Source organism: Rousettus aegyptiacus, unplaced genomic scaffold (assembly GCF_014176215.1).
Source record: "Rousettus aegyptiacus isolate mRouAeg1 unplaced genomic scaffold, mRouAeg1.p scaffold_m13_p_6, whole genome shotgun sequence".
NCBI lineage: Eukaryota > Metazoa > Chordata > Mammalia > Chiroptera > Pteropodidae > Rousettus > Rousettus aegyptiacus.
This window is the reverse complement of record NW_023416309.1, coordinates 114,292,093-114,304,819: the sequence shown is the minus strand read 5'-3', so window position 1 is coordinate 114,304,819 and position 12,727 is coordinate 114,292,093. Positions and strand designations below refer to the sequence as shown.

The 12,727-nt window shown below is 68.5% G+C and overlaps 2 protein-coding genes across 10 annotated transcripts in view; one reads left to right on the top strand and one right to left on the bottom strand.

The window, feature by feature from the left end:
* AATK (apoptosis associated tyrosine kinase) overlaps positions 1–6,232 on the top strand; it is a 28,500-nt gene extending 22,268 nt beyond the window's left edge. For all 5 annotated transcript variants that reach the window (XM_016143319.2, XM_036222616.1, XM_036222615.1 and 2 more), the window contains 5 exons: positions 602–751; positions 1,130–3,755; positions 3,863–4,010; positions 4,101–4,292; positions 5,205–6,232. In XM_016143319.2, the coding sequence (XP_015998805.2) occupies positions 602–751; positions 1,130–3,755; positions 3,863–4,010; positions 4,101–4,292; positions 5,205–5,245 (3,157 nt within the window). In that variant the 3' untranslated portion in view covers positions 5,246–6,232. The remainder of the gene's footprint in view (positions 1–601; positions 752–1,129; positions 3,756–3,862; positions 4,011–4,100; positions 4,293–5,204) is intronic.
* Positions 6,233–6,572: 340 nt separating this feature from the next.
* The window catches only part of BAIAP2 (BAR/IMD domain containing adaptor protein 2), a 47,802-nt gene continuing 41,647 nt past the window's right edge, over positions 6,573–12,727 (bottom strand). For 2 of the 5 annotated variants that reach the window (XM_016143320.2, XM_036222618.1), the window contains exon 14: positions 6,573–6,982. In XM_016143320.2, coding sequence (XP_015998806.1) covers positions 6,913–6,982 — 70 coding nt within the window. In that variant the 3' untranslated portion in view covers positions 6,573–6,912. Of the gene's footprint in view, positions 6,983–10,749; positions 10,795–11,087; positions 12,497–12,727 lie in introns of those variants that run through there. The other 3 variants (XM_016143321.2, XM_036222619.1, XM_016143323.2) reach the window with 2 other exon arrangements.

The following is a 12,727-nucleotide window of genomic DNA, read 5'->3' as shown; positions in this document are numbered from 1 at the left end:
CCCCGGCCCCTCCTCTGAGCCACCGAACCATCGTGGACACTGCATTCTCTCTGATCCTCGCCTCTCCATCCGGCTGACCCGCGTGCATGCTGACCAAAGTCCCCCGGATGGTTCTGGCCAAGGCCATCATGACTTCTCCATTGATGCATCTGCTCTGACCGTTATGCCTCCAGCCGCCCACTACAGCTTGGGGTCCCAGAGAGCTGGGCGACACCCTTGCCCCTCCCCCCACCAGAGGGAACCCCATCACCTTCTCCCAGCCCTGCATGCTCTGGGAGCGCTCCTCCTGTCCCCCTGGCTCACCCACGCGGGCCCCGCCCCCAGCCTTGGCACCAGCCCCTCCTTCCAGCCCCTGCAGGGGCGGCTCCTCTGCCTGGGGCGGTGTGGTCTTCCCCGCAGCGAGGGAATGAAGGAACACAGGGTGGACTGGCTTCGTGTCAGGCCAGGCTGGCTTTATTCACCTGAGCACACTGGGCACGGGTCCGGGCCTGGCCAGGTGGCTCGGCCTCCCTGCTGTGATGACAGGGGCTGTGCCGCAGTCCAGGATCCCGGACAGCTGTGCCGTGTGCGCCTCTCCCCTGACGGTCATGCCCCCCTGCAGGTCCCTGGGTGTGACCATCTGGGAGCTCTTTGAGCTGGGCGCACAGCCCTACCCCCACCACTCCGACCGGCAGGTGCTGGCCTACGCCGTGCGCGAGCAGCAGCTCAAGCTGCCCAAGCCGCAGCTGCAGCTGGCCCTGTCCGACCGCTGGTGAGTGCCCTGTGACACCAGGGTGGGGCGGGCGGACCCCAGCAGGAAGGCCGAGACGAACGGGTGCTCCGTGTCCCCAGGGCGGAAGTGGGTCCTGACCACCTGGGTTCCCAGCTCACCTTGGCCTCCCTCTGGCGGTGACCTCGGGGTCCCACCCTGTGCCCAAAGGGCAATGGCCTCTTTACCCAAAGCACACATTTTCCTGCAGGCGGGCCGGGAGGTGCAGCCTGGGGTCTTCTTAGTTAAGTGGGAGATTCCGGTAACTGCCCTCGGGATTTTGAGCATGAGGAGGAGGGGACCTTGGACTCTCCGCGATGAGGGCTCCCTCTTAGGGGGCGGGTGAGTGGGGCTGAGCCTCCCGCCGGCCTCCCGCCCCAGGTACGAGGTGATGCAGTTCTGCTGGCTGCAGCCGGAGCAGCGGCCCACGGCGGAGGAAGTGCACCTGCTGCTGTCCTACCTGCGTGCCAAAGGCGCCACCGACGCGGAGGAGGAGTTCGAGCTGCGCTGGCGCTCGCTGCGGCCCGGCGGGGGCGGCGCGGGTCCCGCGCCGGGGGTGGCAGGCCTGGCGCTAGGGGGCGCGTGCGAGCTCGCCGCCGCCGCCGCCTCGTCCTTCCCGCTGCTGGAGCAGTTCGCGGGCGAAGGCTTCCACGTGGACGGCGACGACGTGCTGACGGTGACCGAGACCAGCCGCGGTCTCAATTTCGAGTACAAGTGGGAGGCGGGCCGCGGCGCCGAGGCCTTCCCGCCGCCTGGGGGCGCGCCAAGCCCCGGCTGCCCCGCGCGCCTGCCCGCGCTCTGCGCCCCCGATGGCGCGCCCCCGGGCGTGGTGCCGGTGCTCAGCGCGCACAGCCCCTCCGTGGGCAGCGAGTACTTCATCCGCCTGGAGGAACCCGCGCCCGCTGCTGGCCACGACCCTGACTGCGCCGGCTGCGCCCCCAGCCCTCAGGCCGCAGCCTCGGTCTCCCAGGGCAGCGACCACAGTTCCGACGGCTGCGTGGCCACCTCACTGGCTCTGGAGCAGCCGCTGGGCCAGGTACCATTCACCGAAAGCCCCCCGGGCCATTGTGACTACTGCCCGAGCAGGACTGGAGCCCAGGACCCGACCCGCACTTCGCACTCTATGCCTCCCGAGGCCCTGACGCTGGCGGAGCCCGGAGTGGAGGACTCCGACTGGGGCGTGGCCACCTTCTGCCCTCCTTTCTTCGAGGACCCGCTGGGCACATCCCCCTCTGGGACTTTGGGGGCGCGACAGTCCCTGGAAGAGGAGGAGGAGCCAGGGGAGGCCGAGGCGCACCGACACTGGAGCTCCAACGTGTCGGCCAACAACAACAGTGGCAGCCGAGCGGCGGAATCCGGGGCCCCGGGCCACGCAGGCAGCTGCGCCGGCAGGAGGCACGCGGTTTGCACTGTCCCTGAGCTGGGCCACCCCCCGGCCCCAGAGGACCCCAGAGCGCCTCTCCTTGGACCAGAGGGGGCTTCCTTTGGCCAGGAGCCAGGCCGCTGCCTTGGCTTCCCCTATCTGTGCCCTGCTGAGGGCCTAGCACCTGCCACCAGCCTGGTGACATCCCCCTGGACAGAGGCAGCCGTAGGTGGGGCCAGCAGCCCTCAGACAGAACCCAGGCTTGCTGAGGAGGCCGAGGGCTTCGCTGGACCCCAACTGCCCCTTCCCTCCATCCCATCCCCATCCCAAGAGGGAGCCCCGCTTCCCACCGAGGAGGCCAGTGCCCCCACCACCCTGCCCGCCTCTCCCACACCTGCCAGCCGTGGAGCAGCTGCCACCTGGACGGCCCACACCCCGGACAGCAGCAGCAGCTCCCAGGAGCTGGAGGCGCCAGGCAGTGAGGACGAGGATACCACCGAGGCCACTTCCGGTGTCTTCACCGACCTGTCCAGCGACGGCCTGCAGGCCGGGAAGCTGGAGGTGATGCCGGCCTTCCGCTCCCTGCAGAAGCAGGTAGGAACCCCCGACTTCCTGGACTCGCTGGACATCCCATCCTCGGCCAGCGATGGTGGCTGTGAGGTCTTCAGCCCGTCGACTGTTGGCACCTCTGGAGGGCAGCCCCGAGCCCTGGACAGTGGCTACGACACCGAGAACTATGAGTCCCCTGAGTTTGTGCTCAGGGAGGCGCATGAGCCCTGTGAGCTGGAGGCTCTCGGGGAGCTGGCCATGGAGAGTGAGAGCCAGGGGGCCCAGACTCGGTCCACCACCTCCCCCGGCGGCCTCAGCGAGAAGAACCCCTATCGCGACTCAGCTTACTTCTCTGACCTGGATGCTGAGCTCGAGGCCCCCATGGGCCCTGAGAAGATGGGTGGCGGTGTCTGGGCCTCTGGGCCAGAGCTGGACCTGGACAGCCCGCACGGCCCTGGGCTGCAGCTCTCCTCTGAGTCTGGGGTGTCCGGGGTGCCTGGAGAGGTGCAGAGCCCCAGCCCCAGGGAGGCGCCGCCACTGCTGCTGGGTGAGGACTCTTCCTCTGAGCCGTGCGTCTGTCCCACGAGCCCCAGGCCAGAGCCTCCCCGGCCCCAAAGCCCAGCCCAGGCGCCGCCACTGCCCAGCCCCCAGCGTCCCAAGGTTTTCCTGCTGACCCCCATCCCGCCCGGCTCGGAGAACCATCGCCCAGGGCTCCAGGAGGCCAGGGGGCTGCTGTCGGCCCCGCCCACAGAACGGACAGAAGGCCCTGGCACCCCCAGGACCCCACTCTGCCTGGCCCTGCCGGGACTCCCTGCAACCCCCGAGAGCCGGCCGGAGGAGGAAGAGGAGGACAGCGAGGACAGCGACGAGTCGGATGAGGAGCTCCGCTGCTACAGCACCCAGGAGCCCAGCGAGGAGAGCGAGGAGGAGGCCCCGCCGGTGCCCGTGGTGGTGGCGGAGCGCCAGAGTGCGCGCAGCCTGCGCAGCCTGCTCAAGATGCCCAGCCTGCTGTCCGAGGCCTTCCGCGAGGACCTGGAGCGCAAGAAGAAAGCCGTGTCCTTCTTCGACGACGTCACCGTCTACCTCTTCGATCAGGTGGGCGGCGCCCGAGGCTCTGCGCGGGTGGGGGTCGCCGGCAGGACGAGAGCGGTAGGAGTGAGCAATGTTGGCGGTCCGAATCACGTGCTTCTCTGACCCTCCAGGAAAGCCCCACCCGGGAGCTCGGGGAGCCCTTCCCCGGCGCCAAGGAGTCGCCCCCTGCGGACCTGGCAGGTAGCCCCAGCTCCCCCAGCTCCCCTAGCCGGCCGCGACGGCCTGAAGGCTCCGGAGATGGCTTCGCGGCCGAAGAGGGTGAGTTGGGGGCGGGGCTTGCGCGGGGCGGGGCCTCCGGGGCGGGCCTGTGACGTCACAGGACCGGCGTAACTGTCCGGCGCCTTGCAGGCAGAGGGTTCACGTGGGACCACTGCTTCCCGCTGCCGCTGGCGCCGTCCGGGGAGCCCGCCCTGGCCGCCCCGGACGCGCCCTCCAAGGCGGCCGCGCCTGGCCCCTACTCGCGCTTCACGGTCTCGCCTGCGCCCGCGTCCCGCTTCTCCATCACGCAAGTCTCCGACTCAGACGCCGGGTCCACGGGAGGTGAGGCGGCGGCAGGGGACGGCAGGGGACGCTGAGTTGGGTCGATGGAGTAGGCGCCCGGGCCCTGCGCTCGTTTCCAGCCTGCGGTGCAAGCTCAGGGTGCAGACGACGAGGCTGAGGCTGGCTGGGATGAGCTGGGTCCCGCGCAGGCCTCCTTGGTCTGGCCACGACCGGACCCTGCCAGTCCCGCAGGCCCCCCCCCCTCCCCCGGCCTGACCTCAGCCTCCCACACCTGAGGCAGCCTCTCCCTCCAGAACCTTCCCAAGCCCCTGCTGGCCTGCCTCATCCCCTGCCCCCTGCTGGCTCAGGAACCCCCACATCTCAGGTCTGATGGCCCTTGCCCAGTGGCACCTATTGGTGGTGGCTCAGATGCCCTGGTGGGTCCTACTCAAGGTCTTAGCTCCTTCCTCCATGCTGCAAGCCTATCGACCTCAGATCCGGAGGGTTTTACCCTGCCAAGGTGCCCATCCCCCACCCATCCCCACTCCACAGAAATTCTTTTGGGTTTTGCTCAGCTTCTCTGAAAGCCCAAATGCCTCCTGCTCACCTCATCCCCTGGGCAGACTCGGCCCCTTCCCTGCTGCCCTTGGCTTGTTGGCCAGGCCCTGGCACAGTGTGTCCTGAATGGACATCTGAGCAAAGGAGCAGCTCACCAGAAAGCGACTGTGCGACCCAGGCCGGCCCAGTCCTGTCCCGGCCCATTTCCCCACCTGACTCAGAGGGCGAGTGGAGTTCTGTCTGGCCCTGGGGACAGACCCTGGGCCCAGGCCCTGGCAACGCATGGCTGTGGCTCCTGCCCGGGGCTGTGGCCCCAGGTGGTCAGTGGGCCCAGGCCAGGTGTACGTCCTGAGGGAGGGGGTTCTGGCTGTCCCTGGCTGACCGAATGCTCACGTGGCACCTCCCGTCTGCCAGGCCCTGCAGGAGGTGCTGGAGGCAGCTGTGAAGAAGTCTGAGGCCCAGGCGGCCCCCACTTGGAGCCCTATTGCAGGCAGCGGTGAGGACGGTCACCGAAAGCGGGTGGGGCCTGCGGTCCTGCCGGCGGTCGCGGCAGCGTCCAGCGCCTCGGCACCCCACGCGACGCAGGCCGTTCTGGTGCCGCCCTGGGGGCCGGACTCGTTCTGGACACTCAGGTCTGCTGCTACGCCCTAGGGGTACCCCCTGGTCCCCCCCTCAGCTGCCCCCGCTGCCCTGGCCACTGCTGTCAGGCTGCTTGGCCTCTGAGGCCAGGGCATCTGCTCGCGGCTGGGGGTCCTCGCGGGCCCTGCCCGCTGGCTCCTGCCTTGCACTGCAGGATGCTGCGTCCCCGCCCCAGGCCAGAGTGGGCACAGGCCTGCTGAGACGGCCTCCCCTGCCCCTTTGGCCCCTCCGCCTGGTTCTGGGTTTGCTCGGTGCACGAAGAGGCCGGAGGAGGACCCTGGGCTCGCGGGCCCGCCGCCCTCGCCTCGCAGTCCGTGGCTGCGTTCTGCCTTCACCGACTTGGCTAGACCCATCAGCCCCCGCTGCCGGGCGTCTGGGCCGCCTCCCCTGCGTCCCGCTGCTGGAGCCAAGGTGGACAGCGGGGACGGGGCTGGTGGTCCACACCCCTGCTGACATGGCCCTGTTCTAGAGGTGCCCGCTGCTGGCTGGGGTGGGCGACATCCTGCCTGACCCAGGCCAGCTGCCCCATGGGGGAGGAGCTCGGGGAAGGGGTGGAGCTGAGGGGGCAGTTCAGGGCAGCACAGGGACTATTTTTTTAAACGCTATTGTCCGAGCAAATGGAAATGGGGTGATTTTAAGTTATTGTTGCCAAAGAGATGTAAGATTACTGTTGCTTTGGGAGTGTGGGTGGGGGCGCATTCGGGTTTGTGTTTCTTGTTTCCTATTAGTTTGAGGCTTAGGACGCTGGTGCAATGGTTTTCTTGTTCCTTGTTTTTTAAGAGAAATCGAGCTAAGAAAAATAACCTCCATGCTAAGCGTGTGTTTTGTTTTGGGAATTGCAGATAGTTTTGGGCAGAAGGGGGCATGACTATGCACGGGTGGGGACCCAGCTGCCGGCCGTCTCGGGGTCAGTTCCTTCTCACCACAAGGAGGGAGCTGCAGGAAGGTGGCTGCCCCGCCCACCGTCCTTGGCACACTTTGGTGGAGAGAGTGACCTGGGGCCCGCAGTGTGCCGGGGCCAAGTCTCCCCACTCCCTGCAGGAAACTAACTGCTGTTGATAAACCATCTTCCAAAGCAGTGGTAGGCCCTCCCCTCCCTGCGCGCCAGGCCCCCGGCCCGCAGGCGACAGACCACAGCCGGGCGCAGGTGGGCAGCCTGTTTATTGACCAGTTAGGAGCTTCAGGGAGCGTGGGGGCTGGGATCCCCCCATCGTCGCTGACAGCATGTCCTTTCCTCCCTGCTGGGCCCCATGGCCCAGCCCGCGGGTCCCGGCTCCGGCCAGCCCGTGTCCTCTCCTGGGCCACGGCCCGGGTGCCTTGTCCACAGGAACAGCCGGGGTCCAGCCCGGGCCAGACTGGGGCAGGCAGTGCCGGCGGGGGGAGGCCGTGGGAGGACGTCCCAAAGGAGGCTGCGGGCTGTAGCAGAAGGGCTTACGTGTGGCGTGTGGGCGAGGGCCGGGGGCAGCGGGTGCAGAAGGGGCCGTCAGCTGAGGACGGGGGCAGACCTGTCATTGGTCACCGTTGGCTTCAGCTGGACGCTGGTGAAGGGATTCCTGAGGAGAGAGGAGAGCGGTGTGAGTGCCCCCAGGGCCCCGGCCTGCAGACGGCACCCTCCCGGACCCCTGGGGGCAGCGGGGCTGCTGGGAGAGCCTGGCGGGTGCCACCCACAGCACGCTGACCCTGACACACCGGTTCTGCCACCCCCCGCCGCCACGCGGTCACCGCTCCCAGGGCAGGGCGGGGGGCAGGCCAGCTTCCTCCGTCCCCCGTGGGCCCATCTGAATGAGGAGCTACCCCCAAGGCGAGCGGCCCAGCACCGTCCACCCGGGATCAGTCGCCGAGTTTGTTTGCGGGGACGTGTCTGCCGACACAGCCCGGCCCACGCGTCCCGGAGCCCACGCGTCCCGGAGCCCACGCGTCCCGGAGGCTGGCCTGGCCCAGGCTGACACCACAGGCCCGAGGCGCACGCACACTGGCGGGGGATGCCTGCCGCCCCCTGCAGAGGGGCTGACCACCCGCCCCACTGAGGGGTCAGCCACCTGTCACCCCAGGGTACCACATCCTCCCCTGCACGCCCAAGGCCACAGACGATGCACGGATGGACTGGCCAGACAAGAGGAAATGGAACGGGATGAGCACGGGGCCCGTGTCCAGCCTGGTCCTTGCGGAAGCCTGTCCTCAAGTCCCTGGAGGCTCAGGAGGAGCCGCCAGACGGGGACAGCACAGGACAGCAGACCGGGGGACATCAGGCGGCTCCAGGGGTGACAGCACGGATGGCACATGGGACACACGGGGCTGGCATGGACGGGACCACACTCCCGGTGACGTGCTCGGCTCTGCAGCCGTTACCTGGGGCGGGAGGCACTCTGGCCGGCGTCCGCGGGAAGAGGGCCCGTGAGGCAGGGACGCTGCCCTGTCATCCGAGGACTTGGTGTTTTCTAAAGAACTGGCACACTCCGGCCCGAGCGTGTGAAAGGGTGACGCACTGGGCGGAGGAGGCCATCGCGGACGGCCGCTGCGCCTCCAGGACGGCGTCCAGCACTGCTCGGTGACATCTTTGTGCATTGCCTCACAGCCCCGATGAAACGCTGCTCCCGGCCCGCTGGGGCCCAGGGTCTGCTCGCGCGGGGCCCTCTGTGGCTCTGATCTGTGCAGACGGGCTTCGGCCGAGCCAGCCACGGGCGAGGCCACCCAGGGCTTCCCAAGGCCAGGTCGGCCATGGCCGACGACGTCTGGCCCTGGGGCAGAGGACACAGGGCGGCCCGTGCCCTTGCTGTCACCTCGACTGTGGTTCTAGAGGGCTCTGTGCCCTCGACTGTCCCTAACCAGTGTCAAGGTGGGGAGGTCCTGGGGAGCTGGCCACAGAGGTGTGTCCCCATAGAACTGGGGACTGAGCAGAGGAAGGGGTGCAACCCCGTGCCGCAGAGAGGGAGAGCGGCTCCTGTGCTGCCCACCGCCGGCGCAGGGGCCCAGTGTGTCTGGGCGGCAGACCCCAGCGCTCCTGCCTGACACCTGCACCCTCGTCGGAAAGGTCACTGGCAAAGGGCGTCGTCGGCCAGGCCACAGGGGGAGTGCAGGGCCGGACAGGCCCCCACCCAGAGGGCTCCCGGTCATCTCCTCCCATACACAGTGGCGTGGAGCCGTCCACGCTGCAGGTTCCGAGGGGGCAGCCGTCGCAAACACTGCAGGTCTCCCGTCCCACTCCCTCCGAGCCCTCGAGGCACAGGCCAGAGACCCCCGGTGGGTGGGACACTCCCACTCTTCAGCACCCAAGGGTGCCTACCACCTCTGGAACTCACGCGCAACGCTGGGAAGGCACCTGCGTGACCCCGGGCAGGGGCGGGGGTTAAGGAGAGTGCGACCCGAGGCCCCCTGCAGACCCTCCCGCCCCGCGGACCCCGGTCCCTGCCGGGCGGGCTGCAGGCCAGGCTTCCTCCCAGCACCGCGGTGGACGCCCGCGAGTCCGCACGCCCCGCCTGTGCGGGCAGAGCGCGGAGCCAGGGGCGCAGAGCCCCTCCGGTCAGCTGTCCAGGCTCTGTCCGCCGGTGGGGGCTCCCAGGGCACAGCTCTGGCCCTGACAGCCGCCCCGTTAGGGACCCCCGGGCGAGGACATGGGCGTGGCCCGCAGCGGCGTTTAGCGGCGCAGCAGGCCGGCAGTCCTGGGCGGGGAGGGCTAACAGGCCCGAGCCGGACGCGCCCGGGGCCTTCCACGGAGGTGGAGGGGGCCGCAGCGCCCCGAGCGCAGCCCTCAGGGTCACTGCACAGCAGCGTCCCGTCCCCGAGCCGCTGCTGAGCCCTGTGGTCGGGCAGCTTTCGGCTCCACTCGCATGACACGCGGCGTGGCTGCTGGGGGACCCTCTGGGACCCTGTGTGAATCCGCTTGGGAACGAGAAATGGGGTTCCAAGCACAGCCCCGTCTTCACGCGTGTGGCTTCTGTCCTCCGGCGAGTCCCGGGCAGCGCACGTGCCGAGGGCGACTGTCACGTAGGTTTCCGCTTCCTCCCCGACCTTCTCCTCTTCAGACCAGGTGGCTTTTCCGGCGCCGCAGAGCCAGCCTCTTGCGGGGCAGTCGTTCTCGCGCTCGGCCCGCGCCCCAGCTGCGGGCGCCAGCGAAGCCGGGCAGGGTCCCTCGGCCAGCCAGACGCGCCTCCGACACGTCAGACCACTGTCCTGTCCCGGCCGCTGTGCAGCGGGACACCAGCTGGTGATACTGTGCTCCGTGCTCCTGGGGTCTGCCCTACACCTAGGGACATGGTCCCCAAGCCTGTCCCTCCGGGGCCACCGGTGGCGAGAATGACTTGGTCCCCCCAGCTTGGAGGGGTCGCGGGCAGCAGAGGTGAGACCTGCACAGTTCTGGGTGGCAGACACAAGCCACTCAGGATCCTGGAGGCAAGGAAAGGGGTTGCCTAGGGTCGGCCGCAGGCATTTCTACATGCTTCCCAGACTTCAGGAACGCTTGTCTCCAGAACTTCCCAGAACTCGCTCGCCAACACAAAGGCAGTGACAGGAGAGCACGTCCTGTCTGCTGGGGTGGCCTGGCTGTCCTGTCCGATGGGGCAAAGCGGTCACCATCCTTTACAGAGAATCGAGGTGCCAGCCACACGGGGACCCCCTCAGGGAATACATAGGGGAGGGACAGGGATGGCACAGGGGCCAAGCAGGGGGGCTCCCCGTCTCCTGCTGGCGGTTGGTGCTTTCTTTCTGAGGACAGGAAAGGACCGCCACCAGGAGAGGTCGGAGGCAATCGCCGCGAGGGCATCAGGCGTGGTGGCCTGGAGCCTGGCCTGGGAAGTCGGTACAGCACGGTGGAGCTGCGTCGGGGCCGAGGCCGAGGCCAGGCAGAGTGGGCAGCAGAGCCGCCACACCGTCTCCAGCAGGGCGCACGTTCCTGGGTCCCACGCCCTCGGGGCTGCGACACTCACCTACCCGGGAGCCAGGCGCTGACCCACAGGGGATGTGGAGCCGAAGGGGTCCCCCGAGATGGCCTTGCAGCTGATCACCAGGCTCCCCCCTCACTGTGGCCGAAGCACCCGCGGAGGGAGGAGGGAGACCCACAAAGGGGGCCAGGCCAGACCCGCACCCAGCAGCGGGGACAGGGCCGCGGGCAACGAGGTGGAGCGGCATGTGAGCCCCACAAGCGCCCCAAGAAAGGAAACCGTGAGCCCGAGGAGCGATCCAAGGGAAGCAAAGGCCAGGAGCCCCCAGAAGAGCAGGCTGGCTGACCCCCGGGCCCCACCTTGCCCATCGGGCTGAGGCCAGAGGGTCTGTCCAGAGCCACTGCAAATGCAGACTGACCAGCACGAGAAAGCCGGGCACTTACTGACTAGACGGGGCGGCTCAGAACCTGGCCACTTCCACGTTGGTGCTGCAAGGAAACACAGAGGCTGCAGGTGCGGGCGGCAGTGGGGACACCCAGGGGACACGGAGGCTCGCGGGGCCGTCGGGCTGGAGCGCACTGCCGGGAGCCCGTGGCAACGGCCACAGGGCGAGAGCCGGGGCTCCAGCCCCCGAGGGCGCCTGCAAGCACACGGCAGTGGCAGTCACCGCAGCCCGGCCCAGGCTGGGCGTCCCTGGGTCCCGGGGGCCGCCACAGGTGTGGGCCGGCGCCGTCTGCACGCCCAGGTACACGCAGGGCTGGAAAGAGGCGCCACACCCAACTCGATGCAATAAATAAAACTTTTATTCCAACAACTGTAGCACAGGGCACAAATCAGATTAAAAAAAAAAAAAGAGGAAAGGAAACAGGAAAAACGTCGTCAGCAGTTTCCGTCTTCGTGCGAGTTGCGCAGTCTGTGCCCACGCTCGCCCACTGAGCGCGGAATCCCTGGGTTTGAGGACACGGCGCGGTGGCTCGCTCACACCGGTCCGCATTCCGGCTCGTCTCTTCCCTGAATGCAGAACGGTCTGCGTCTTGAGCGGCTCGTCACGAGCACGACCAGCCACGCCCTAGTCCAGGGGCGAGCGGGCTCTGCTAAGCCACATCGGAAAGGAGCGTCCGCGGCTTCCGGCCGCCGCCGCAGGAGGGGCCGAGCGGGGCTGCGCCCTCGCTCACGTCCCAGAGTCAGGGGGTGAAGAAGCAATACCAGTAGCCACTGAGTCCAGCACGTCTCTTTCTGAAGTCACCAAGACACACAAAAAGACGAGAGCGTTTAGGGGGACGGGGCAGGGCCGCCCGTGCCCCCTGGGCGGCAGGCGTGTGCGCAGAGTGCCCGGCCGCCCTCCTGCCGGCCGCCTCGACTCCCTCACGAGGCTGGTTGAGGAACCGGTCCCCAGGGTGGGCCGGGGCGGTCTCTGGAGGTCTTTGGAATGGCCGCGGGCCCTCCCCACGGCGCACTGCGTGAGGCCGCCACGCCGAAGGAGCCGCCCGCGCTCCGTCTCTGCGCACCGTCCAGCAGCGTCCACGCGAAGGAAGCCCTCGGGGGCCGGCCGCGGCCTCCCTCACAGGAGCGGCCAGCTTCCTCAGGAGGCCCGAGCGGGTGCGGCCAGCGGACGGGCGCCCACGGCCGCGAGCCCCTGGGGGGCCCCAGTGCCCCCCTTCCCGACACAGCTGCCAGCGTGCGCCGGGGTCAGATGCAGAAATAACAGTACGAACACCGGAGTCCATGCATGTTTTTGTTTTCAGGAAAAAAAAAGTCCTTTTCCTGTTTTTCAGCTTTTTGACTTTTTTTTGAGATTTTTCTTTTTCTTCAGACTTTAGAGCTGGCTCGCGACGAGCCTTTGCAAAGGGACAGCGCGTCACGAACGCAGCAGACGGGGAGCAGAGGCGAGGACGCCGCCCGCGCCGCCCGGCCGGCCGGTCCCGCCTGGCGGGGCGCACGGGCTGGGGGCGTGTGTGAACATGGGAGCAGATGTGGGGCAGCACCATGGACTCTGGGGATCGCAGAGTCTGGGGTCACCAACCGAAAGGCGGGAGGGGGCAGGTGGGAAGGAAAACGACCCGAGAACAAACCGACGAGAGCTGAGGAGAGACTGATGGAGCCCAGACGGGTGGGGGGCGGGAGCTCTTCCGAGCAGCGGCTGCCCGTGGTCAGCGTCCTCACACTGTGGACACCAGCGTGCCACTGCCGCTGCGGAACAAAGCACAGGACAGCTGCGGCCGCACGGCCCCGCGGCAGCCGCCTCCGCGCTCAGGGCCGCGGGCCACAGGGCCCCTGGGCCCTGGGGGGGCTGGGGACGGGCACAGCCCCGAGCCAGACGGGCTGAGCCTGGGGCGGGGCACAGGAGGCAGCTGCCCCCAGCCGCCTGTGTGGGCCGGGGCCGGTTCTGGGGAGCCGAGCAGGAGGGCGGAAGCCCCTGGC